We start from the raw sequence: 25,973 nt of genomic DNA, 5'->3' as shown, positions 1-25,973 counted from the left end.
TTTAAAATGTATAAATATGCTGGGAAAATGGACTTTTACACAATGAGTGCAATGCTTTCCATATCAAATGATGAAAACTTTATTTTTTGGGGTTTTGTTCCAGACAAAAATCTCTGTAAACAGCAGACGGTGTACTTTCATCATTTTGGTGAGACATTCCCCCCACAATTGGAGTCCAGGCTTGGTCTTCGCGCCTCTCTACGGCTGTGGTAACGCATGACCAGGCACGAGTCTGTCCGGTTTACCGGTAATGGCGGCGCCGTGTATCTCGCTACAGCCGCATTATGCAACCATCGCGTGGTACCGTGTAGGGTTTCCCCGCGCCATAAAGGTTTCAGTCAGAACGTGAGCTAGATGGCGCTAGAGCGATGAGGGCGGGGCTGCTGCAGCAGGCCACACTAAACCCCTCCCGGCTAAGGGGCGGGGCCAGTGAAGCCTTGGCGCTCCCCACACTGGAAGGTTCATTCTTTTCTCATCCTCCCTCAGAGGGCAGCGCGCTCCGTCCTTGTTTTCTCCGCCATTTTGAAGGAGTCGCGACGCAGGGAGAAGGAGCAGTCTACCCCAGCACCGTTAATTGGCCTGCGCAGTCACAGCACAACAATCTATCGCCGCCGCGAATATGAGCTCCCCGGTGAACGTGAAAAAGCTGAAGGTGTCGGAACTGAAGGAGGAGCTGAAGAAGAGGCGGCTGAGCGATAAGGGTCTGAAGGCCGACCTCATGGAGAGGCTGCAGGCCGCACTGGACGAGGAGAGCACCTCCGGCGGCGGTGTGGTCGGGGCAGTGTCTGGAGAAGGGATGGACGCTGGGGAGGAAGCGGAGCAGGGCACAGGAGAGGACGAGGAAGAAGAGGAGGACGAGGAAGGCATGGAGGTCGGCGGAGAGAATGGAGGCGAGGCGGCCCACGGCGAGGAAGCTGAAGCCGCGGGCGCCAGCCAGGAAGACGAGAATGGAGACGACCAGGGCTTCCAGGAGGGGGAGGAGGAGGAAGACGAGGAGGATGAGGGCATCCCCGTAGGCCTAGAAGAGGAGGAGGAGGATGACGATGATGAGCAGGGCGAGGAGGCGGCGAAGGAGGAGGAAGGAGCGGCGCCTAGCGGCCCGCAGCCTCTCATGGCCATCAAGTGCGAGGAGGCGGGAGCGTCCGCCCGGGGCGGTGAGTACATGCCGGGCACGTCCTGTAACGGCCGCTATTGTGTGACGTCACTTCCGGGGGCCCCACGCTGAGAAGCGACTGTCCTCGCACCTGCTCCCCCTCCCTTATTAGGAAGCAGCCATTATATTCCCCATCTGCGTATTGTCCTGTGTGGTGGGGGAGGGGGGCCTATTGTTCCTATGGAAGAGAGACCCTCTAGTCGTCCCTTCACCATAAGTGCTGCCGGATCAGCCCCATCTTATTAGGTGGCGGCAGAACCCGCGGCCTCTGGCGCTGTGTGTATGTAGCAGTTATTTCCTGGCACAGATCCCACCGTTAGGCTGTAATGCATGTCTGGTGTAATCTGTCACTGAGGTTTGTAGTGCCCCCTGGTATAAGGTGGCACTGGCTCATCATTAATAATGTGGGGGTAACAGGAGTCCAGTAAATACCCGTGTTAACGGGAGCTGGATTCATGGACTGAAGACGCTGGTGTGAAATTGCCCTAAGAACCTGTTTGACCACTTGTGGCAGCCAAACCGCCCATGATGTCCGACCTCTGAGTGAACGTTTTGTAGGCCCCCTGGTCCTCGGCTTCTGGGATTTGTTTGACTTGCATTCTTGATGTACAAGCCGATCTGTCTTAGGGCTGTTGTGGGGAGGGGGGTGTTCCTTCCCATCAGTCGCCTGCTCGCTGCTATTGCATGCGATCATGATGCCATCGCTCGTCCCCACGTTGAACTATCGCTTGCTGGCAGCAGGTGGGGATTAGACGGCGCTATCTGCCTCCAGCAATGGTTTTATAAACCTACTTAAAAATCCTGATTGCCTGATGAACGACTGTGCGTTCATCTGGTAAATGCGGCAGTATTACACTGCCAGATCACAATTGGGCTACTTTCACACTAGCGTTAATATTTTCTGGTATTGAGATTCGTCACAGGGTCTCAATACCGGAAAAAAAACTCATCCGTTTTGTCCCAATTCATTGTCAGTGGGGACAAAACGTAACAGAACGGAATGCTCCAAAATGCGTTGTGTTCTCACACCAGCACACCATTGCTTTCCTTCATGGGATGTGGAGTAAGACGGATCCGTCATGACCCCCAATGCTAGTCAATATGGACGGATCCGTTTTCTCTGCACCAATAGAAAACGGATCCGTCCCCCATTGAATTTCAGTGGAGTTCATGACTGACGCAGATGGTTGTATTATCAGTAACGGAAGCGTTTTTGCTAAGCCCTGTCGGATCAAGCAAGAATGCTAGTGTAAAAATTGGCCATATCTGGCCGACCACCGGCCCGTGTTATCGGCTTATGTAAGGCAGCGTCTAATGGCTCCCAGTGTGCACATCTGCAGATCTTGGGTGCCTCTTTAGACGGTCTGGCTATATTGGGGACTTTGCCTAGCTGTGCGGTGGCCATATCTTGTGTGACCTCCGTACATATAGGGTAACTCCTAGGACACATCTGCGGTGTATAACAGAAGCAGCCAGGACTCGTGCTCTGCAGAGCGTCCATTTGATAGAGGGGTGAAATCCTCCACAAAATCTGGGTGGTGGTTTCCCCCCCCCCCCCACCTCCAGGTTTAGGGTCCATTCACACGTCCGTTTTTTCTTTCCTGATCTGTTCCGTTTTTTCAGGAACAGATCTGGACCAGATCTGGACCCATTTATTTTCAATGGGTCCTGAAAAAACGGAACAGATCAGGAAAGAAAAAACGGACGTGTGAATGGACCCTTACCACTGCTAACTTTCTGAATTAAACACTGGGCACGTTTTACAGAGATTGCATAGTGTTGATTGGCCATTTCTTTTATAGGGGTTTTCCTAAAATTTTACTTTTTTTTTTTTTTTTTTTTTAAGGGAACCTTTCACTCTGAAAATGCAATGTGAGCTACAGGCAGCATTTTATAGAGCAGGAGGAGCTGAGCAGATTGATATCTCGTATTTTTGCCTTATGAGACCTACCAAAGTTTGAGTAGTAAAATAAGGGGGGGAGGGAATTAATCAAACCCATGCCCCCCCCCCCCCCCCCCCAATGTTAATTAGTACTCTGCTCAGGCCTCAGGTCATACACAAAAATAAACGGCTCCCCTCCCCTGTTCCGGATGCCGCCGCCACTCCAGAGATCTAACGCTCTCCCTGCCGCACTATCAGTGCGCCTACCTCCTTAGAGTCCATTCACGCGTCTGCAAAAGGGTCCGCACCCGTTGCTCAATTTTGCGGAACGGGTGCGGATCCATTCATTCTCTATGGGCCCGGATGTGAAGCGGAGAGTGCACTATGTGCTCTCCGCTTCGGCATTTGCGGAGCACGGCCTCGAACTTCCGGTCCGCAGCTGCGGCATTTCTACAGGGGGTGCCGGCCATGTTGCGGATCCACAATTTGCAGGTCCGCAACACACCCCGGACGTGTGAATGGACCCTTAGGTGGTGTGGTGTCAGTAGAAGACCAGGGAGCGGTGAGTACAGCCAGCACTATCAGGACATGTTCAGCGGTTCCCAGAGATCTCGCTGCATTTACTATTATTCCTGGGTGTCGCTCTGTTCGCCCGCTGTGGTCCCTGGTATATTCTCCCACTCTGTATGCCAATTGCTAGCAAATGGGAGGAAACTCTGTCTCTCAATGGAGATAAAACAACTCGCCTTCTCCCTGGCTGTGACGTTCTGCACTGCGATTGGACAATACACAGCCAGGGAGAAGGAGGCGCTCATAGCATACGGAGCGGGAGAATATACTGGGGGCACAGTGGGCGAATGGAGCGGCACCCAGACAAACTAGTAAGCGATATTACATCCCTGCACTATGTCCTACACAAGCTGCTAGTTATTTCATAATGTCTGCACCCATGGAAGGTCCTCTTTGAGGGTTTTAAGCACTTTTTGTTGTACCTGACAACATTTTCCAGCCTCTCTCATCCCTCTTTCATTCAATGTGCGCCCATCTTTAACTCCAAAATAGTCCCATGACCCTGTCTGCTCTTCTGCTGCAGCCTCTTGTCACGTCCGTTAAGTTTCCAGCCTGGTTTTCCCCTCTGCTGTGGCGTAGGTGGAGAAAAGCTGGGAATCCTCCACATTCTCAGTAATGAAGCGGCTTATGTGCTTCACTAGAAGACATTGTATGGAAGCAGCTAGCGCCTGTGCTGTTAACCTGTTGGTACCAACAGTGCATGTGCCGGAAGCTTCACTGCTGACTGAGGGCGCAGAGGATTGTAGGGCCCTACCCTATCCCCTTCCAGCCATCGTACTACAGGACACACCCCAGTGGGAGACCAAAGTGGAAACAAATGCTGTAGCATTAAGGGTTGTTTCAATACCAAAATTTTGATTTGGTTGCGATACTTGATACCACACGAAAAAAAGTATTCTGCATTTTATGAAACGTGCAGCCAATAATAGAACAGTCCGACCCTATCTGTTACGGCATTCACCGCATAGGACATTTAAAAAGATATATATTTTAATAGTTTGGACTTTTTGGGCGTGGCGATATGTAATATGTTTTACCGCTATATATTTTTATATGTAAAATTGGGAGAGGGGGTAATTTATACTTGGAGGACCTTTCACGTGTAAAAACAATGTGAACTAAGTATGTTGACATGTAGAGAGGCGCCAGGGGATCTCACTGCACTTACTATTATCTCCGGGCACCGCTCTGTTCTCCCGTTATGCCCTCCGGTATCTTCCCTCTAAGTTATAGTAGGCGGTGTCTGCACTTGTCCTGTGGGCGTCTCCTTCGCAGCGCAGAGCTCACAGCCTGGGAGAAAACAAACTTCCAGGCTGTGAGCTGTGCGCTGCGATTGGCCAGCGATGCAGCCTAGGAGAAGGAGACGCCCACAGGACAAGTGCAGACACCGCCTACTATAACTTACAGAGGGAAGATACCGGAGGGCATAACGGGAGAACGGAGCGGCGCCTGCGGATAAGTGCAGTGAGATTCCTGGGCGCTGCTCTACATGTCTGCATACTTAGTTCATTGTTTTTACAGGGGTAAAATTTTCTCTTTAAAGGGGTTCTGCACTTTCATTTAACTGATGATCTACCGACACCCGGGACCCCCCGCCGATCAGCTGTTTGAGAAGGCATCGGCGCTCCAGCAGCGCCACGGCCTTCTCACTGTTTACCACTGGCCCACTGACGTCCAGACTAGTATCTACTAGCGTGGGCGGGGCTAAGCTCTGTTCACTTGAATGGAGCTTAGCCCCGCCCACGCTAGTAGATACCAGTCGTGACGTCAGTGGGCCAGCGGTAAACAGTGATACTTTTTTAATTTTTTTTATTTATTTTTTTGCCCCTTTTAGGGGCCAGAACCTGGTATCTTTTAATCCCTTGTCCTATTCAGCCTGATAGAGCTCTATTAGGGCGAATAGGACTTCACACTCTCCCTGCTGCCCTGTGCATAGTACACACAGCAGCAGGGAGCTGACTATGGCAGCCAGGGTTTCAGTAGCGTCCTGGCTGCCATGGAAACCGATCGGAGCCCCAGGATTGCACTGCTGGGGCTCCGATCAGAAGCTGCCACAAATGAGGCGGGGAGGGGGCACACTGTGCCACCTATGGTAATTGACACAATACAGAAGGTGGGTGCGGCACCTGAGGGGTTAGCTGACGCTAATCGCAGCTCCCCGCCTCCTGGATTTGTATTAAACGTTTACTTTCATTGGTGGCGCAGTGTGCCAGCTCCTCTCTCTCTCCTCATTGGTGGAGGGAGTGATTCCTTCTCCCCTGTGCTGCTGAGGCGAACAAGGAGCACGCTCCATGTTCTCTGATACTAGACTGCACAATAGGCAAATCCCGATATCGAGGTTGATACCAGGCAAAAGTATCAAATTCGAAACCTGAAACAACCCTAGTAGCATTACAGCAAGTTGTAGAAGAACGGACAGGGTCATGTGACTGCATCCTGGATCGGACAATGGCGTGCATTCGGGTAACTGCAAGTGAAAGGCACGTTTTCAAGTACATGAAAGGGGTGAAAGAAACTGGACAGCTACTCTAAAGGGATTGTCTCATCTCTGGCATTGGTGGCATATTACTAGGATATCAGGTGCTGGTCACACTTGGAACCTGCTCCTATCTCTTGAATGGGTGCCCCAAAGTGAAGGTGAGCAGAGCACAAGCATGGCCACCCTCCATTTTCAGCTATATCTGGCAGTCCCATAGAAGTGAATGTGCTGTTCTCTCATTCACTTTGGGGGAGCAATTCTGGAGAGAAGTGTGGGTCTCCCCTCTGGGACCCACTTCTATCTGACAAATCCTAATGATATGCCACCAATGTCTGAGATGGGTATAATCCTTTAAGATGTTACACTACAAAATTTGGGTGCAAAGCAAGCCAACTAATAGATGGTTTAAAGGTAGACTAGGTGTAAAGCTGTGATAAATCTGGTGCACCTAGACCAGTGATGGCGAACCTATGGCACGGGTGCCAGAGGTGGCACTCAGAGCCCTCTCTGTGGGCACCTGCACCCTTGAAAAAGTCTATAGTGTGGTGTACCAATATGCCTTTTCCTGCCATTCATCAGCACAGGGCGCACTATGAACAGCACAGGCACCGCACTGAATGTAGGCAGGATATTATAGCTAAATGATCAAGTACATGGAAGATATACTACACTGGACTGTAGGATTCAGGTTAAATTGCCGTGTTGGCACTTCACGATAACCAAGTGGGTTTTGGATTACAGTTTGGGCACTCAGTCTCTAAAAGGTTCGCCATCACTGACCTAGACCATTATTAGTATCTTCACTACGAAGTGACTAAGTACCCAGCTTTAAATCTGATTGCCTAGATTCTGGAGATCATTTTAGATTTGAAATATGCATATATTTTATTTGTGTAATATGATTTTTTTTATTTATTTTTTTGTAGACGGGAAAGATCAAAAGGATAAAAAACGTGGTGTGAAAAGACCACGAGAGGATCATGGTCGGGGCTACTTTGAGTATATTGAAGAAAATAAGTACAGCAGGTTTGTACAGTACATCTGTTCATATGACATCTGTCTCCTTAAGATCGGCGGTTTTATAACTGGTATAATATTCTGTAGGTCCAAGTCCCCACAACCACCAGTTGAAGAGGAAGATGAACAACTGGATGAAACCAACGTTCTTCTTGACACTTGTAAGTAGCACGTCCTGTCTCAAAGTGAATATAGAATTCTAGAGGGGAAGGTCACCCTGTATACTTGCACGGAAAACTGCCAATAGCTCAGCTTTTCAACAGCTTTCTATGTAAAAAATCATTGTGAGCAGGAGATCTCTGCACAGGGAGTGCTACCAGTTACTGATAACACCTCGCCCATGTACAACAAACTGGGAAAAGCAGAGATTTAAATATTTAAATTGCAAGTGTTACTGAATCTTTACCCACAAAACTCAGTGGGCTCAGAGCTCCTCCTGCTCTAACGCACTGCTTGCATTTTGTGGTGACGGGTTCTCTTTAACTTGGAGATTCCTTTTGGACTAAATTATTATTTTATGGTTTGTAAATGATGCAACCTTACTCAATGGTTGTCTTTATAAATATCTTCCTATTTTGTAATGGACTCCTTAACATTGTGACTGTCCTTATGCTCACAGCGGTAGCTCAGGTCTGCTGTACGCCTCCCTTTCTCACAGCCCTGAGGGTTGGGTATCACACGAGAGTGCAGTCCTCATGCAGCATAGCCTGCAGGTCAGAGTTGGTGGGTCAGGCCCTCCTCCGGATCAGTCTACCCATTTGGGAGTTGCTGTATCAGTATCTATAGAAGGGGGAACTGGCACAGGACTGAAGCTTTGCTGATACTTAAAAGGGTTCTCCAGACTTTTAATAGGTCATCAATATCAGATCAGCTGTATGGGAAGACAGCATGTGCAGTGTGTACATGCTGTGTCCTTTCTCTCTTCATGCTGCTTTGCCATAGACATAGCAGCAGGAAGGGAGACTGCGCGTGCATCTTCAATTCATACAGCTGATTGTCCGGGGTGTTGGACCTGCCAATCTGATATCGAGTCATCAATATTAAAAACCCAGCGAACCCCTTTAAGAGCTAGAATGCAGCAGCACCCTGGAGACAGACCTCTTGTCCACCATATATTACCGGTAGGGACATACCCACATGTGAAAAGTCTGAAACTATGACCCAGTTGCAAACTATTGAGGGTTCTGAAATGAATGAAGATTTCAGCCTTAAACTCTTGTTCCCTTCTGATTCTATAGTATGTAAAGCAGCAATGTGGTGTATAATGTAGTAAATTCGATGAAAACTTGTACGCTAAAGATCGGTATAAGTTGATGTTATAAATTTAAAAACGATTTTAAAAAAAATGTAATCTATTTCTACAGATAACTGTGATCTTCACTTCAAAATCTCCCGGGATCGGTTAAGCGCCACTTCCCTCACTATGGAGAGTTTCGCTTTCCTGTGGGCTGGTGGCAGAGCCTCATATGGTGTCACAAAAGACAAAGTTTGTTTTGAGATGAAGGTAAGTTGTTACAAAGCATGTCTGGTAAATTAAGTTTGTTCGGCTACCAGACTAAATGGTTATGCTTTCAGGTGACGGAAAAGGTGCCTGTGAAGCATTTGTACTCTAAAGACATTGATGTGCATGAAGTACGTGTTGGATGGTCCTTAAGCTCCTGTGGATTCATGCTGGGTATGTAAAATGGCAAAGGATTTCGGTTTGTGTATGCATATATTGTTATACAACTTTCTAATCTACCTTAAATGTAATTTCACCATTTTAAAGACAGGGATTTGCTGACTGTAAATTAGATCTATTTTACACCCACTGCCTGAAAACCTGAGCACAGCTGAGAAGTGGAGACAGTCATATCTGGTCTAAGCCTAATAGCCTGAACTAGGAGCAGTGCCTAGGCATGACAAACTGTATCCACTTCTTCTCAGCACTGAACTAGCTATATACTAGTTTTCAGCCTTGGAATGTGAAGTCTTCACCCTCAGCCAACTATTGAGAGCTTAAAGGGGTAATCCGATTTTCCTATTGAAAACTGATAACCCCCAAGGATCTGCCTGACATAAATAACAGGTACTTGCCTTGCTGATCCCGTCCCACCACTCTGCTTCTCCTGGCCAGGTTTTATTTACCTGGCTGGCCTTGTCAGGTGTACCACAGAGGCCAGTAGTTGGCTGCAGCAGTCATCTGTTGTCGACATGAAGTCACTGTTGCAACCAGGTAATATAGAGGTTCCAGGCAGATTCTGAAGGTTATACTGTTTCCTCCTGAAACCAGGCAACCCCTTTGAAATATAAATTAAATTAGAAGGACAGTAACTTAATTTATTTAAACAAAAACCGTAGAATCACTTTTTTATTCAATGTATTCATGCTCTGATGTTGGAATCGCTTGTTTCCATGTCTTTACAATTTAATGAGGACCTGTCACCACAAAATGCATTTCAATAGGCATTAGGAGCTGAGCAGATAGATGTATAATTTTGTGGGAAAAGATTCAGTTAAACTTGTAGTTTATATATTGGAATCATTTGTACACAGGGGGTGTTATCAGTGATGGCTTTCTTTGTGTAAGTGTGTATACATAGCTGTCAGTCACTGATGCACAGACAAATATTTGCTGAATCTTTTCCCCCAAAACTACGTATCGGCTCAGCTTTTCCTGCTGTATTCCAGACTACATGCATATTGTACAGGCTTTTTTACGGTGACACGTCCTCTTTAAGAACTGCTGTGTAAAAATTGCGATCGACACAATGCAGTGTGTTCTATTTTGTCCTCTTTGGCTTGCATTCCATTTTTATGTTCCCATGATGCAACAGGAGAACATTATTTCTCAGATGTAAACAAAGCCATATTATGGGCGGCTGAAATATTACTTTGAATTAGTTTACCTGTTGCTTTTATTTTCCATTTTCCGGTAGGTGATCAATTATTATCCTATGTTACTTCTGTTATTAGGTGAAGATGAAAACTCTTATGGCTATTCACTAAAAGGATCCAAGTCTTACAATGGCGTTGCTGAGGAGTATGGCGAGAAATATGATGAGAATGATGTAATCACCTGTATGGCGGTAAGTTGTATTTTTTTTTTTTTGTTTTTTTGAACCACTGTTTTCTTTTTGTGTGCTTTTGTATTTAAAAGAATCGGACATGCATACTTTTAGCATTCGAATAATGCATTGTTATCTTTACTTATTGTCTTGTAGAATTTTGAAGGTGATGAAATCGAGCTTTCTTATGCAAAAAATGGCCAGGACCTCGGAGTGGCTTTTAAAGTTGACAAAGACGCACTATCTGAGCAACCCCTTTTCCCACATGTCCTTTGTCACAATTGTGCTGTGGAGTTTAACTTCGGCCAGCAAGCTGAACCATTCTTTCCAATTCCTGAAGGATTTAAATTCATTCAGAATGTCTTGCTTGAAGATCGTGTGAGAGGACCATTAGGGCCAGAAGAAAAGAAGGACTGCGAGGTGTGCATATAGCTTGTTGGCTTTTTTTTTTTTTGTTTATATGGTTTATGCAATGAAACTGTTCTTACCCCTCTAAAATGGGCGGTCTCATTCCACGTCTTTCATATGTTTTCTTGTTTTGTATCCTCAGGTTATCATGATGATTGGTTTGCCAGGAGCTGGGAAAACCACTTGGGTCAATCAGCAGGTTTCTGAGAATCCCGGGAAATATAATGTCCTTGGAACAAACAATATTATGGAAAGAATGATGGTAATGGTTTTTGAAAAGGTGCCAGAGCAAGATGACATTTTGATTCTCTAAATGATACCTTGGATTGTAATATGTTTTTCTCCTTAGGTTGGTAATAAAAAGATGACTGACGCTGTAAAACTGAATGCATTGCTCCAGAGGGCCCCACAATGCCTTAGCAAGTTCATTGAAATTGCTGCTCGGAAGAAGAGACACTTCATTCTAGATCAAGTAAGTTTTCATGTAATTCTGTCAAGACACTTTTCATAAGGCCTATTGTGACATATCTGTATCATAAAGGAACAACTCCTGGTTACATGGACCTGCAGAGATGTTTGAGGTGTCAACAGCTCCCACTCTGGTGGACCAAGCCTGTCTTTGTACTACATTGATGGTCTTACTCTTGAATGGCCATCTTTATATCCTAAGAATCTGTTGTATTTGGTTGGATTTCCTAATGCTGTATTTTACCTCATGCAGTCAAGTAGTGTGTGTATGTGTGTGTATATATATATATATGTATATATATGTGTGTGTATATATATATGTATATATGTGTGTGTGTGTGTATATATATATATATATATATATATATATATATATATATATATATATATATATATATATATAAATATTCATTCTACACATCTATCTATCCCTGCAATATTGTGAAAATGACCTATAGAAATGTTTTGTTTTTTTAGACAAACGTATCCGCTGCTGCTCAGAGGAGAAAAATGTGCTTGTTTGCTGGATTTAAGCGTAAGGCTGTTGTTGTGTGTCCAAGTGATGAGGTTTATAAAGAGAGAACACAAAAGAAAGCAGAGGTTGAAGGAAAGGATCTTCCTGAACATGCGGTGCTTAAAATGAAGGGTAGGTAATACCTTTTTTTGCTTGTGTTCTAGAATTGGAAAGTAACTGCATTTTCAGAGTGAACATCGGTGGGTTTTCATCGTGAAAACAGAGTTGGGCTGCTTTCACACAGTGATCAGGGATTGTTAACCTAAACCAGGTGCAGGTCAGAATCGCAGAACAGGTTTTAGCTAGTGGTCACTGGTCAAACACTAACTGTGTGAAAGTGGACTTAGAAGTCGCTCAGGCCTATTCACACGAAGACTCCACTCAGGCCTGTGCTTACGACCGTTGGATGTTTTGCAATCCGCAAATTGTGTTTTCCCAAAACACGGATACCAACAGAACAGAAGGGCCAGCCCTAATGCAACAGTCCTATCCTATGTGGGCACATTCTAATCTTTGCAAAAGGACATTCGGACATGGACTCATTCCCATTTTTATTTTTTATTTGCGGCCTCGTTAAAGTGAATGGTTCCACATGCCGGCTGCAAAAATATGTTCATGTGCATGAGCCCTTAATTGATTTCCAGCAGTTATTACATAGTAACATAGTTTCTAATTACTGATGGAAAGTGTGAGCCAAAACCAGGAATAGAGCCTACACAATGGAAAGATTGTTTTGACTCAGTCACTGATCAGTGTAAGCTAGGCCTTAATAGATAAAGTCTTGAGACTGTCTTAGTTTCTATCTTCAGTGAGGAGAGACAGTATTTGAAATAATACTAAGAGTTGGGCATCAATACATTGCAGATGAAAGTATTTAATAGTGAATTTTAGAAGCATGGCAAAGGTTATTTTAAATATGTTTACCTTTTGTTTATAGGGAACTTTACACTACCGGAAGCCAGCGAGTGCTTTGATGAAATTGTTTATGTGGAACTGCAAAAAGAAGAGGCCGAGAAACTTGTAGAGCAGTATAAAGAGGAGAGCAAGAAATCTCTTCCTCCTGAGAAGAAACAAAACATTGGCGCAAAAAAACCCAACAAGAACAAAAACAAGTCCAGAGGTGGACATGGGCACGGTGGGCATAGAGGCCGTGGAGGTGGAGGCTTCAATATGCGTGGAGGAAACTTCCGCGGTGGAGGTATGCAAAGTGTACTTGTCTAGCAACGGGTTTGCCTCTTAACCTGGTAACATAATGTGCAGCAAACGCAGTGTGCCAACCCCGAGAAATCTGACTCCAGTTTACCCCTGGGTCTCATGTGGACAAGCTGTAGTCTGAAGTAATGGTAGTACTCATTACTGTAGCTGTATATACCTATTTATATGCAGTTTTTTTTTTTTTTTTTTTTTTTTTTTTTTCCCAGGCTGAAGTGGCTTCTTTGAGGGAAATATAGATTTCATTTAAGGTATACCCAAGTAGGGTTTATAATTTTTCTTTTTTTTTTTTTTCTTTTTTTTGTTTCAGCTCCTGTGAATCGTGGAGGATTTAACAGGAGGGGTAACATGCCACAGCGAGGTGGTGGTGGTGGAGGAGCAGTTGGTTATCCATATCCTCGTGCGCCAGCCTATCATAACAGGGGTGGTTACAATAACCGTGGGAACTTTGGTCGTGGTGGTGGAGGTGCTTCAATGCCCAGTCGTGGAAACTACAATCAGGTAAAACTGCAGGGATTTTTAAAATGTGTGCAGGATCCTTTTCAGTTAAAGGCTATGTACATCTTTTGAGGGCATTTTTTTAAATTACATTGTACACATTTTGAGCAAATTTTTTTTATTGGTCTTTATAAAAAAAAAAAAAAAACAAGGTCCTATTTTTCTGTACATAGCGGAGTTGCTCTAGTAGTACCCTTTTCTGTCTTCCGTCACCTCGGTCTCCTTATCTCTGACATTTTTATAAACGCTCTTTAAAGCTCAATCCTCATCTTATTGATAAGTGTTTATGACCTCTGGGTAGTTAGAGATGAGGTTTATTAGATGAGGGCACAAAGTGAAAGTGCAAGTACCAGTTACACAGTCAAAACGCATTGCACCCGCACAGCAAAAACGGAACCACTGAACGCATTCGCAGACAAAATTGACTGAACTTGCTTGCAAAATGGTGCGAGTTTCACTGAACGCATCCGGAGCCAATCTGTCGCGCTTGTGTGAAATATCTTAGAAAAACAGTTGCAGAACAGCTCAATATTTTTAATAAAGGCTAACTGAGAAAATATTTGTATCCAAAAATGAGTAACATGCAATCGTAAAAAAAATTACCTCTGAAGATGTACATAGCCTTTAAGCCTATTTGTCTCAATGTTGGCGATATCTGAAGATTTATTCTTTTTTTTTTTCTGCCTGTTTTGTCTGATAAAAAAAAAGACTAATATGTGGACCCATATTTCCCACGTAACTTTAATAGAGATCGCTATTTGAGATTACATTGTCTTGATACTCTGGCAGTGTCAGTGTGCCTGCTCACTTCTGCTAGTGGGTTTGTGGCAGTTACTTGATAAAATTCTCCTAATCACTTGAAGATCCCTATACACTTAAAGCAACCTGTCAGAACTTGGATTTTGACTACTATAGACTGGCTAGGCAGTGCAGCTAATCTGGGCTATTGGCTCATAGATGTGTCCTAATGTAGCAGAGCTTAAATATGGTATAGAGTAAAAGGCCTTTTACAGTGTCGGTGTGAGGCAATACCAGGAGCTGGTCAAAAACACAGAACATGTGCAGACCTTTCCCTTATGCATTCTTTCTCTAGGCTTCATTCCTAGTTTTGGCTCATAATCACTGAAGGAAATCCCTAACCAAACTCTTAAAGTGGCCTCAATGAGTTAAACTAGGGCTACTCCAGTCAAAATGTCAACATTCAGCAACTTCTGATTTATTTGAAGAGGACCTGTCACCACAAAAAGCAATCTGCAGGCAGCATATTATAGAGCAGGAAAGCTGAGCTGGTTGATGGCACAGGCAACACGATGGTCACTGGTTTGCACTGGTGCCTTGCAGTGCTGGGGTCCTTGTTCAGTCCTCACCAAGGGAAACATGGGCATAGAGTTTAGTTTATATAGTCTCCCAGTGTCTGTGTGGGATTCTGCCAACTCCCCAAAAATAAGTGAGTGAACTGGCTTTCTTTGAAATTGATTCTATATGGCAGCTGCTGACTCCCCACGTAGTCGTTCCAGCTACACAGCCATCACTGCGCTTTGAGTGCCCTGTGTGAGAAAAGTGCATTACAAATGTGTCATCGGCATCATAGTTTTATGGGAAAAGATTAATTAAAACTGTCAGTATGATTCTGTAGAAGGTCCTCCAGAGACACTGCATTATAAATCGGTATAATGCTGAGCAGGGTCCATAATGGAGAATCGCGCCCACACACAGAGCAGATTCCCACACATTACACCCTCGGCTGAAAGAGACCTTGGTTGTTGGAAAAGACCTTTAGTAGTAGAACTCCTGTCACCAGGATTTTGTGTATAGAGCTGAGGACATGGGTTGCTAGATGGCCGTTAGCACATCCGCAATACCCAGTCCCCATAGCTCTGTGTGCTTTTATTGTGTAAAAAAATAAATTTATATATTGCACATGACTTCTGACTTCTTTGTTACTTCTACAGAACTTTAGAGGAAGGGGAAACAACCGTGGCTTCAAAAACCATTCTCAGAGTTACAACCAGTGGCAGCCGCAGCAGCAGGGCGTAAGTATTGTCTGTGCCGTTCCACGAGCGGCTCCCGATCAGTGGGCTACTATGTACTACAGTCACCAACATGGAAGCACCTGACTCTAGATTTAGACATTTTCCTCTCCTATTCTACATACTGCAGGATACATAAGAGTTAATGGGATTCTTGGTATCTAGTCATAATTGGGCTCCTAGTTAATTGAATAAAAGGCTGAAGATCATATGTTACACATAAGCAAGCAGTTCTTGTTGGCATCTAAGCTCACAAGCTTGTTAACATGTTAATATTTACCCCTTTTTCTAATTGCAGCAATACTGGGGTCAAAAGCCATGGAGCCAGCAGTACCACCAAGGATATTATTGAATACTCAAATAAAAATGAACTGATACACATTTCTCTTCAAAACCTTCACAAGAAGTCGACTGTTTTCTTTAGGCTAACTTTAAAAAACAAAACAAAAAAAACATTCCACAAGAGGAAGTGCCTGCGGGTTCTTTAATGGTTTTCTTTAATTATATTAGTTGCTTTCTGGGTTGAAGTTTGTTTTTGTAAATTTTATTGCAGTTTTAAGTGATTTGAGAAGAACCTCAGCATTGTGCACAATAAGAGAATGTGTCAGTATTTCAGGGTTCTACATTTTATCTGTACATTTTTTTTCTTTTTTTTTTACGGTATGAAAAGTAAATGTTGCTTTGTAACTGGTGTCTTTTATTCAGTAAAATGACTCAATCTAGCCCTAGGAGAGTCAGGGTTTGCTGTCAGATGTAATATGATGGCGTTGTAGGCCTGTATGGTGGACATTTAGTGACATGAAAATGAACCTTGCAATTACTATACATTGGGTTACGTCTGGGAGCGAACATCCTGGTCTGTGAGGGCAAGGAGGAGAGCGGACTGAAAAAAATGAACAAATTAGAGAGGCTGCAGTGTATGCCTAGAGCGCTTACATTTTCCACTTACCTTTGGAAACCACAGACTTTAACTTGTGAAGGTTTAAAACTGTTTTTGCCATTTGTTAAACTTTGACTCTGCAAAGAAAAGGCAAAGCTGCCTGTTTCTTATTAAACTAAACTTGTTGTAAATCTAGTTGTCTGGGATCTGTATGAAGTTAGCCATGTTTGTATCTCCACTTACCCCTTCCCTTGCAGTTTCTTCATTTGCCTAGTATGCTTGTAGTTGCACCATCATTGTAAACTAATGATATTGTGAGTTCCATTACTATATAGCCTCTTTTGGAAAAATGTCAGTTCTTTACATTTTGCCTGCTAACCTCTAACGAGGATGAGCTGGAATACATCCATAGCACATTTGCAATAAATAAACGTGAATTTACACACTCTTGTGTTTTGGGATTGTCACCAACTTTTAAGAAACCTAATCCCCGCCCCATACGACTGCCATGTCTGCGATATGCTTAGACTTGACTACAATTAAAAAGATGAAAGGATTGTGCTGATGTCCACCCTCTCTCCACTATAAACTAGTGGATTGGGATGCCGTCCATTTTACAGCAGTCTGGCCTTGGTCCGTATGCACATCTCAAAGGCCATGGCATGGCAGTCGCCTCAGATATACACCAGCTGCTTTATTTTGCTACCCAAGACCTGTGCAAAGCAGTTCAGCGGTGTCCCAACCCTGCGATGAGAAGCATGGTGTAAAGTAAAGCGTTACATGGAGGGATTTTCACCCATGAATGGTACAAAATACTATGGAGCAACTGCCGTTCTGCGGCTTCATGCCTGTAAGGTAAAGTTTGTCAAGCCTGCCTCCCGTCTGTTAACTTTGGATGGGAGCTTCTCCAATGAACTGACTTTGTATATAAAGTACTTGCTTGATTACTACTTTAACTAACACTGGTAAGTTGTATACCTCCGTTAATCCCTTTTACACAAAGGGATTATCCCCTCTTCTAGTCCGAAATAAAGTACTCTCTAATTTCTCTGGTGCCTTATTAATTTCATGTGTGATCATTTAAGAAAACAAAATGGCAGCATTTACAAATGTGTGGTCATGAGTTTATATGCAAACTACTTGTATCACTATTGCAGTGGCTGGAAGTGTTGGCATAAATGACTAGATCTGTACTTGGCCTTGGGCTGAATTAAAACTGGGAACCGAAAGCAATAAAAGACTACTTTTAGTAGTACACATACAGAAAATGCAACTTGTGGCAGCCTTTTCCATAAGGGAGGGCATTGCCTGAAGAATGGGCCACAAGTGATAGGCAACGTACATTATTATCATTATTATTATTTTCTTAAGCTGTGCTGAAACGTCAAATTGTACGCTCTGGTAGTGAGGGAAGTGAAGGCTGTATGTAGGTGCTGCGTTGTATTCAGATTGAGCTCCAGTGGAGTAAAAGGATTAAAATTTGAGTCATTTTTACAAACCTACTGGAAGTACTGAATATGTGCTTGGGAAAGCTATAAACTTGTGGACGTCTGAACTATTTGATTTCACTTTTTAGTTTTGTGGATCAGGTTTTTCTCCCCCCCCCCCCCCCCCTAAGTTTGAGAACACAGGACTTTTGGGGTTTGTGGCTTTTATATCTCCCATTAATGTCTGTTACACTTGAATGCTTGCTGTAACTGCTGTGGTGGGAGCATCCCAACACCACTTTATATTAGCATGGCAAAGGTCATAAGAATAGTTAGTAGATCCGCATATTTTAATTTTTGTCATTCATAATTGACAGCTTTATATTTAGATATGTGAATATATTTTAGAATCCCTTTTGCATTAATTCACTTACAAATGTGAGTAACTTCTCATCTGCTTTTAAACATAGAACTAGTGTTTTTTTTTCTTTTGAATTTCCCATTGTTGAAATTTTTATTTTTTTCTGATTCAAACTGAGCACCAAGATAAAAGTTTTGATTGTGAAGTGTGTTCATACATAGATTGGATAGTCTAAGTGACCTTCCCTTCATTCCTAACAAGGACCACAATCCACTTTGTTTTTAATAGTTAATGGTGCTGTCTTTAGACAGTTATTCTCTGGTGGTCCTTCTGCAGTTCATGTACCTGGTAGGATCAAATTCCTCAATACTGATGGTCATGGTAAATCATATTTTACACATGCAGCTTTGGCATGGTGTGTTTTCTGTGGAATCTAAGTTGTTTTTGTCCAAAAACTAGCAATGTTTGTCGTTTCGGAGTTCTCTAGTTCTTTCTTTAAAAGTTGGGACAATAAGTTTTCTCTTGTAACTTCTGCAATAAACCTAGTATTAAACAGGTGTGAAGACTAAGCCATATGGCCACCTTCAAAGTTCTCATAAGACAGGCTTCTGCTCAGCCCGCCCAAACAATGTTTTTCTGGACATCTTAATTGATATTGGTCCATATGGCCAAAATATGTCAAAATTGGGAACTGTTTTTCTATGCACTTGGTTAAAATTCAAAAGGTTGTGTAAAGCTAAATCACCAGTGCTGTACAGTAAGTCTCTGGTGTACATCTCAGGGAGTCTCAAAAGTCTTTCTTAGTATTGCATCATCCAGTTCCTGTCCTGTGTAACACTGTCATTCTGTTTCTTTCAGTAGCTTGGCTTGTACCGTGTAACAACGTACTTGGTAAGTACTAGTTACGTTGGTAAGTATAGCTTTTTTATATACAAACAGCTCCATAATGTCATAGGTGGGTATTTTATGTATTATTCCTTGCTTGCTCTGGCCATTTTGCTAGGCATTGAAACAGTAAGAACTGTGGCTTGTTGTGCATCTAACCTTAAACCACATCCACGTTGTAATACTTTGCTCCTTGAAGACTGATGGAGGTTGATGCCGTATGCCACAGTGCAAAATTATATAGACTAGCTTTCTGATTCTTGTTCAGTTTCTCCTTGGTTACCGGGACAAAATATTCTGTGCAGTGAATAACTTCACTAGCTAGTACCAGGGACCAAAATGACCTGCATATTCCTTCATTGTCAAATAAAGAAGGCAAGAAACTGCATAGTTTCCTCTTGCACCTATAGTGAACATAGATATTAACCTTATCAGTTTACAAATGTTACCAGCCTTGAAAGGGATTCTAATTTGAATGTTATACTGCGCAGAGTACTAAAGGTTAATTCTAACAAACCAAAGGTAAGATTTTAGTAAGCCATCTTTTGGCCTTTGTTTTTTAAAAGGGTTTTCCAGGAGTAAAACACTGATGGGCCTATTCACAATCGGTCAGCTATTTGAAGAAGCGGTGGCTTCCTCACAGCATACCAAGCACCGCCCTGTACATTGTATAGCAGCCTATGCCCATTCACTTGAATGGGACTGAGCTGCACAGGCGGAGAATCTATCATCAATACTTTATTCCAGGAAAACTCCTTTTAATGTCTTATCACTAACTGAATCCCCAAGTAAAAAGCTTACTTGATATGTTGAGAATCACCATTACCATGATTTTCCTCCTTGAGCGCATCTGAAATCTGACCTGTTTCAGATTAGTTTACTTGAAGGTAAGGCCCACACGGTCAGGTTTCTACCTGCAGTTTTGTAAGCCAATATCAGTAGTGTATCCTAACTGGAGAGCGTATAAAGGACATATACGACTGCTGGCAGAAACCTGGCTTTGTGGCCAAACCTTTATGGAAAGCGTCTTGGGCGTGTCTAGTAAACGGCTCACACTCTATGTACAACTTAAAGAACTCCCGCAAAAAGTTATTCTCTGACCTGTTCAAAAGGTACATGATAAAATCTCCCTTCTGATCCTCAGCTGTATCACGTGACCAGCATTCTGACTTTCCTAATAACTCAGCACCTTGTGTGGGCAGGAAGTCGGATTCTCTATGTATTCCTATGGACTCCAGCACTCAGTGAGTGCTGGAGTCCATATCTTCTTAAATTTGGCTGTACCTGTATAAGGAGGTTGAAAAACCAGGCACCGAGCATGCGGATATATGCCAATCCCAGATACAGTGAGCTGGTATTTCTACTCTATATTCCTATGGACGCCTCAATGTCAGTCTCCTAGGAATGAATAGAGAAGTAACTGTCTTCCTGTCCTGTCAGTTGGAGATCAGAGAGATAATTCAAATACAGTCACTGATACAAAGATTACATTTACTACAGTTTACATCATGTACCCTTCTAACAGATCAGAAAATAAAAATCTTTGCGGGAGTTCTTTTTAAAGGGTAACTGTCATTTTTTTTATTTGCTAGTTTATTAGAGTTGGGCATGTGTACCTGAGTTAGTCTGTCAATGGTTGTCAAAAGATCTGTAATTACCTTATAATAACCGCTTTCATTAATGTCCTCTGTCCCTTTCCACTGCTCCCTTTAAACGACCGTTGCTAGCGCTTGTCTGCCTTCCTTTTAGTATAAACAGAAGACAGAGGGGCGGTCCTTCACACTGCATGCCGGCATTAGTCTTCAGAGTGAGGAGGTGTGTATCAGTAATTGAATCTGGCTGGCAGGGAGCTTTTGGCTACAGCAAGTGTGTATGGGAAGTGAGGGAAGGCAGTTTTGGCCTCAGAACTGGCAGAGGGGCCTTCTTGAGAAGGTCCTCATTGTAAATGTTTAAACAGCCGCAACTAAGGGGAAAAACTCAGGGAAAACGGTGGTATGTGAAGAAATTAAAGATTGGTTTATGCATAATGCTGCTGCAGCAGTAACATATGCTAAAATAGATATTTTGAAAACATGACAGTTATCCTTTAAGCTTGACTTTATTCTTTTAAATATCAGGAAATGTCTGGTTTCTGCAGCAACACAACCTTTATATGGAAACCTATCATCTTGATCACTTAGAGATTGCTAGAAGTACACTTTAACATGTGTTCTTTTTGTCATCCAGTTTGAACAGCACAAGTGACGGGTCTTCCAATAAACGTGGGTTTTGTAAAGGTAAAGGTGATGTTGCTGAAGACACAGTAATCGTAGTACCTAGTCCTGAGCAGTGGTGATGGTACACATACTGCACAAGGGTAATTGTGTCACATGGGTATTTCTTTGGTTCTCCTACACATCTCATAATATCAACTCCAAGAGTGTTCACTTTGCCTATATTAAAGTATATTCCCCTATGGGTATGGATGTCATCTGACAGTTTTTCTGAGGTGCCAGCACTAGCTTGGCTTACATTGTACTAATTGTTAGGAAGATCAACTGGGAAGTAAGTAGATGACTGCCTTCATTTCCCTCTCCGCCCTGATATTCAAAGGCGGTATCTTACGTTTTGCAGAAATGTCTAGTAATTTGGTGCTCTGGGCATATATGGCACTACGTGAAAATAGGTGATCTGCCACACGTCCATGCCATAGGTGATCCACCATGTTTCATACTTTGAAAAGACTTGAATGCATATATTTCTCTTCTCTCTCTCTCCCCCCCCCCCCCCCCTCGGTTCCACAAACGGTATAAAAATGCCAGTTCTTGGCATATTGCATACAGAGTGAATGTCTACAATGTGACCATGAACAGACATTACCACTGTGTCCCTCATTCCTGTGTCATTACCAGAAGCCCTGTATCTTCCCCCCATAAATAGCACTGCTATTATCTGGACCCTATTGCCTACAGGTGGCATGTGACTAGTGCCTGGTTTTAGTTAATACCTGTTGGTTTTTGGGTCACATCTCAGAATATGCTGTTGCATATGTACATGAAACCCACTTTTTCTGGTCATGTGATTTGTATTTTGCATATTTCACTAGGTTCTCCCTCTGCAGGCTACATAATATGTTCCCCCTGAGCTATTGGTGGAATACTGCCTGTCATCTTGTCTCCCATACACTGCACACAAACTAGAGGATATACTGTTCAGACAAGCAGCAGCATGGAATACATTATGGAGAAATGCTAAGAAATGTAGATCTGAATCCGGTAGCTGTGAGAGCACAACAGTATTAGCTGCAGCAACATGTGTGTGTCTCTCTGTTGCCCTGCTCCTTCTCTCTCCATATATCTCAATGCGCTTCTATGAATGGTTTAGGACAGTGATGGCGAACCTTTTACAGACAGAGTGCCCAAACTGCAATCCAAAACCACCTTATTTATCGCAAAGTGCCAACATGGCAATTTAACCTGACTACTAATACAGTATATCTTCCAAGTACTTTTTCCTTTAGCTATAATAGCCAGCCTACATTCAATGCGCTGCCTGCGCTGTTCATAGTGCGCCCTGTGCTGATGTGTTGCAGGAAAAGGCATATTGGTACACCATAGACTTTGAGTGCCGCCTCTGGCACCGGTGCCATAGGTTCGCCATCACTTGTTTAGGATAAAGGGAAGACTGTTTACTAATTTTCTATGATACTTTGTATTACAAAGTTTGATATTCAACTGTACTATTGATTTATGCAAAATTTATTTAATGATGGTATTATAAACCAGTGCAGTGTCCAAGTGGAAATAACTATTGAATAATTTGCTAAAGAATAACCAAGAATTACATTTCACCAACCTGTGGATACTATATAGATTGTACTTGTCCACCAAACTTCAGAGATCAGAGCGTGAAAACATAAAGCAGAAAGCTTTAGTTTCTTTCAAAAAGTGTATACTTGAAATACCAAGGTTCTATTGGACCATACTACATCCAGTGACCTCACTCCTCTGTTGAATCAAACTGGTTGTAGTCATAAATTATAAAGTTCTAGAGATTGAACAAACCGTCTTAGAAATGTGAGGATTAGTATTTGGAACGTTTTTTTCTTTTTTTCTTCTCCCTCATTGAGGCTTTCTTGTCATGCTCTTTGGAAGGTACTATATTGCTCTTGTAGTTCCAAGAGCTCAGGATCCATCTTTCAACAGATCACTGCCATTTCCTAGATGGGAATGTCTAGCAGAAAATACCATTTTATTTCCCTTTGAGTTGAATAAAGAATAAAAAATTATTTTGTACAAAACTGTCTGTTGCCTTGTTAATTTGAAGTCTGCCTTATAACATGGATATGAATGGGCTGCGGATGGTTTCTGTGTAAGGAATATCACTATCTGGACATGGGCCTTAAAGGGGGTATTTCATCAAATTTTCTTTTAATCGCACATTAAAGCTACATGCACACGACCGTAAAAAAATAAATAGAAAATGGACACTCAGTTTTTTTTATGGCCATTTTGCATCTGTGTGCGCATCCATCTTCTGGCTGTGGGGGGTTGCCCGTTAAACTGGTGCACTCCTGTCAATCGGATGTTAAAAACTGTCCCATTGATTTTAATGGGGTCTGTCTGGCCGTGGACATGCCCTATTCACTGGCCGTTAAAAGAACGCCATGTGAATAGCCCCATAGATTTTTATTGGTGCTAAAAATGGCCGTGGGGGTGGGAAGATGGAGGCATTATATATGCAGAACTTGGGGGGGTATTATAACTAGAGATGAGCAAATTTCAGATTTTAAAATTTGTTCACACTTTGTTGGTAAAAGGTGAATTGTGTTATGGACGCAATTCTATGACGGAATGCTTTCAAGAGGCATTCTGTTATTCATTCCATCAAAATAAAAGTATATGGGCTGCAAAAAACGGATCCATCCCATTTCTGTTATGCAGGGGAGTCCTCTAGAGGCATTCTGTTATGCATTCCGTCATAGAATTGCATTTATGGTCCATAGTAACACAATTCACCTTTTACCAAGAAACTAAGTGTGAATGATTTTCATAAGTGGAAATTTGCTAATCTCTAATTGGAGCTACTGGGGTCATTATATTCTGAGCTAGGGATCGACCGATTATCGGATTTACCGATATTATCGGCCGATATTCAGGATTTTGAACACTATCGGTATCGGCATCTATTTTGCCGATATTCCGATAGTGTATGGTGAACACAGATCGCGCTGCTGACAGCGCTCTCCGTGTTCCCCTTAGCAGCACAGGGGAGAAGGAGCAGTGTCTCCTCCCCCTGTGCTGCTGCCGCCAATGAGGACAGGGGACAGGAGGAGGGAAGGAGCTATGGCCACTGCGCCACCAATGAAGATTAATCTATCATTCATTCATATACAGGAGGCGGGAGCTGCAGAATCACATAGCCGGCTCCCGACCTCTATGAGCTGTAGCTGCGATCTGCGGTAGTTAACTCCTCAGGTGCCGCGGATCACAGCTACTGCTCATAGAGGTCGGGAGCCGGCTATGTGATCCTGCAGCCAGCTCCCGCCTCCTGTATATGAAATTAAGCTTCATTGGTGGCGCAGTGCGCCCCCCCCAAGCCCCCCAGTATCAGACATTGGTGGCGCAGTGCGCCCCCCAAGCCCCCCCCCCCCAGTATTAAGCATTGGTGGCGCAGTGCGCCCCCCCCTCCCCCCATTAAGCAGTGGTGGCGCATAGGGCCCCCCACCCCAGTCGCAGTGCGCCCCCCCCCCCCCCACAGGATCCCCTCTCCCTGGCTCCTCCGATCGGAGCCCCAGCAGTGTAATGCTGGGGCTCCGATCGGTTACCATGGCAGCCAGGACGCTATTGAAGCTCTGGCTGCCATGATAAGCTCCATGCTGCTGTGTGCACAAAGCACAGAGCAGCAGGGACAGTGTGAGCTCCTATTCACCCTGATAGATCTCTATCAGGGTGAATAGGACAAGGGTTCTAGTCCCTAAGGGGGCTAAAAGTTAGTTAAAAAAAAAAAATTACTAAAAAAATTATAAAAACACCAAAATATAAATGAAAAAGAAAGATTTAAAAAAAAATACACATTAACAATAAACATTAATTTTCAGCAGATTTGTGGGAATTTTTTATTTTTTTTCAAAAATGAAAATTCCCAGAATATCGGTATAAATTATCGGCTATCGGCCTGAAAGTTCACAAATTATCGGTATCGGCCCTAAAAAATCAATATCGGTCGATCCCTATTCTGAGCGCATTGTAAAAATGCAATGAAATGATTCTATTTTTAATGGCTGTTAAAATAATGGTTGCAGAACGTCAATTAAAAACTCATGCATGGCCAGAAAATGGATGAACACTGAAAAATAGCTAAGAAAAACTGACAGTAAAAAAGGGCATTTGTATTGAACACTATTTGTGAATATTAGATGTAAGTTTTATAAAATAAAAAGTGAATTTTTTTATATAATTTTTTTAAAGTCTCAACGTATTTTACTTGCTGTTCTGGCTTTTTACCCTTGTTGCTGTACTCGGCTATCTCTGGAGCGCCCATTGAAATTAATGGAGCAGCCACACATGCCTGACCGGCTGCAACTGTTCTTGTGACCGGTGCGGGTCCCACACTTAGGACCCCCTCTGATCTAATACCGATCCCCTATTCTGCAGACAGCGGAAAACTTAATGTAACTGGAATATCCCTTTGAGGCTACCTGCACGCGTTGCGAATTACGTGGGGATTTTATTTGCAGAAACCCCACAGCATAATACAGTACCAGAAAAGTTAATTAGACAAATCTCGTGTACACTTTGCATTTTCTTCCATGTGGAAATTGACTAGCCATGTGGGTTTAGAAATCTCCAGCATGTATGGTGTGTGTGTGTGTGTGCAGCTTTTACAATGTAAAAGGAGAGATCTGTTGAAAATCCACAACAATAACAGAAACTTGGATTTGGTGTGGAAATGCACAGAAATCTGCACCCATGTGCAGGTACCCTTATATTTGCAACAGTACCACAGAGAGGTGGTGACCGGTGGAGACTGTTTGGTGGTCACCAGCTCTCTGTGGTATGGCCTCTAATAAGACGCAGGGCCTTAGAACACTGAAGGTGGGGTGACCAGAATGGCTTTCCTTTCAGTGACAGTGGAGCATGGGAAGCAGTTCTTCTGCAGAC

General features: G+C 43.3%; 1 protein-coding gene across 3 annotated transcripts; it reads left to right on the top strand.

The window, feature by feature from the left end:
- Window positions 1–438: 438 nt before the first annotated feature.
- Window positions 439–22,314, top strand: HNRNPU (heterogeneous nuclear ribonucleoprotein U). 3 transcript variants are annotated; one of them, XM_044292171.1, is made up of 15 exons: window positions 439–1,154; window positions 7,011–7,110; window positions 7,189–7,262; window positions 8,466–8,605; window positions 8,677–8,776; window positions 10,057–10,169; window positions 10,305–10,568; window positions 10,699–10,818; window positions 10,906–11,028; window positions 11,502–11,670; window positions 12,476–12,736; window positions 13,061–13,251; window positions 15,201–15,281; window positions 18,805–18,837; window positions 21,058–22,314. In XM_044292171.1, the coding sequence occupies exons 1-14, from the start codon at window positions 620–622 to the stop codon at window positions 18,805–18,807; spliced, it is 2,274 nt and encodes a 757-aa protein (XP_044148106.1). In that variant the 5' UTR covers window positions 439–619; the 3' UTR covers window positions 18,808–18,837; window positions 21,058–22,314. The 3 variants fall into 3 exon arrangements, with proteins under 3 accessions (XP_044148106.1, XP_044148105.1, XP_044148104.1); XM_044292170.1 differs by lacking the exon at window positions 21,058–22,314 and having other exon boundaries at window positions 18,805–18,878; XM_044292169.1 differs by lacking the exons at window positions 18,805–18,837; window positions 21,058–22,314 and adding an exon at window positions 15,577–16,604 and having other exon boundaries at window positions 441–1,154.
- Window positions 22,315–25,973: the final 3,659 nt, after the last annotated feature.

Source organism: Bufo gargarizans, chromosome 4 (genome assembly GCF_014858855.1).
Source record: "Bufo gargarizans isolate SCDJY-AF-19 chromosome 4, ASM1485885v1, whole genome shotgun sequence".
Lineage (NCBI taxonomy): Eukaryota > Metazoa > Chordata > Amphibia > Anura > Bufonidae > Bufo > Bufo gargarizans.
This window is presented reverse-complemented; position numbering and strand designations above follow the sequence as displayed.

What these genes read in the sequence shown, in the direction of transcription:
- HNRNPU (XM_044292169.1), top strand. Translation starts at nt 620, where the DNA reads ATGAGCTCCCCGGTGAACGTGAAAAAGCTGAAGGTGTCGGAACTGAAG. An exon ending in GACACTTCATTCTAGATCAA is followed by an intron (nt 11,029 to 11,501) that starts GTAAGTTTTCAT and finishes TTGTTTTTTTAG; the next exon opens with ACAAACGTATCCGCTGCTGC. An exon ending in TGCGGTGCTTAAAATGAAGG is followed by an intron (nt 11,671 to 12,475) that starts GTAGGTAATACC and finishes TTTTGTTTATAG; the next exon opens with GGAACTTTACACTACCGGAA.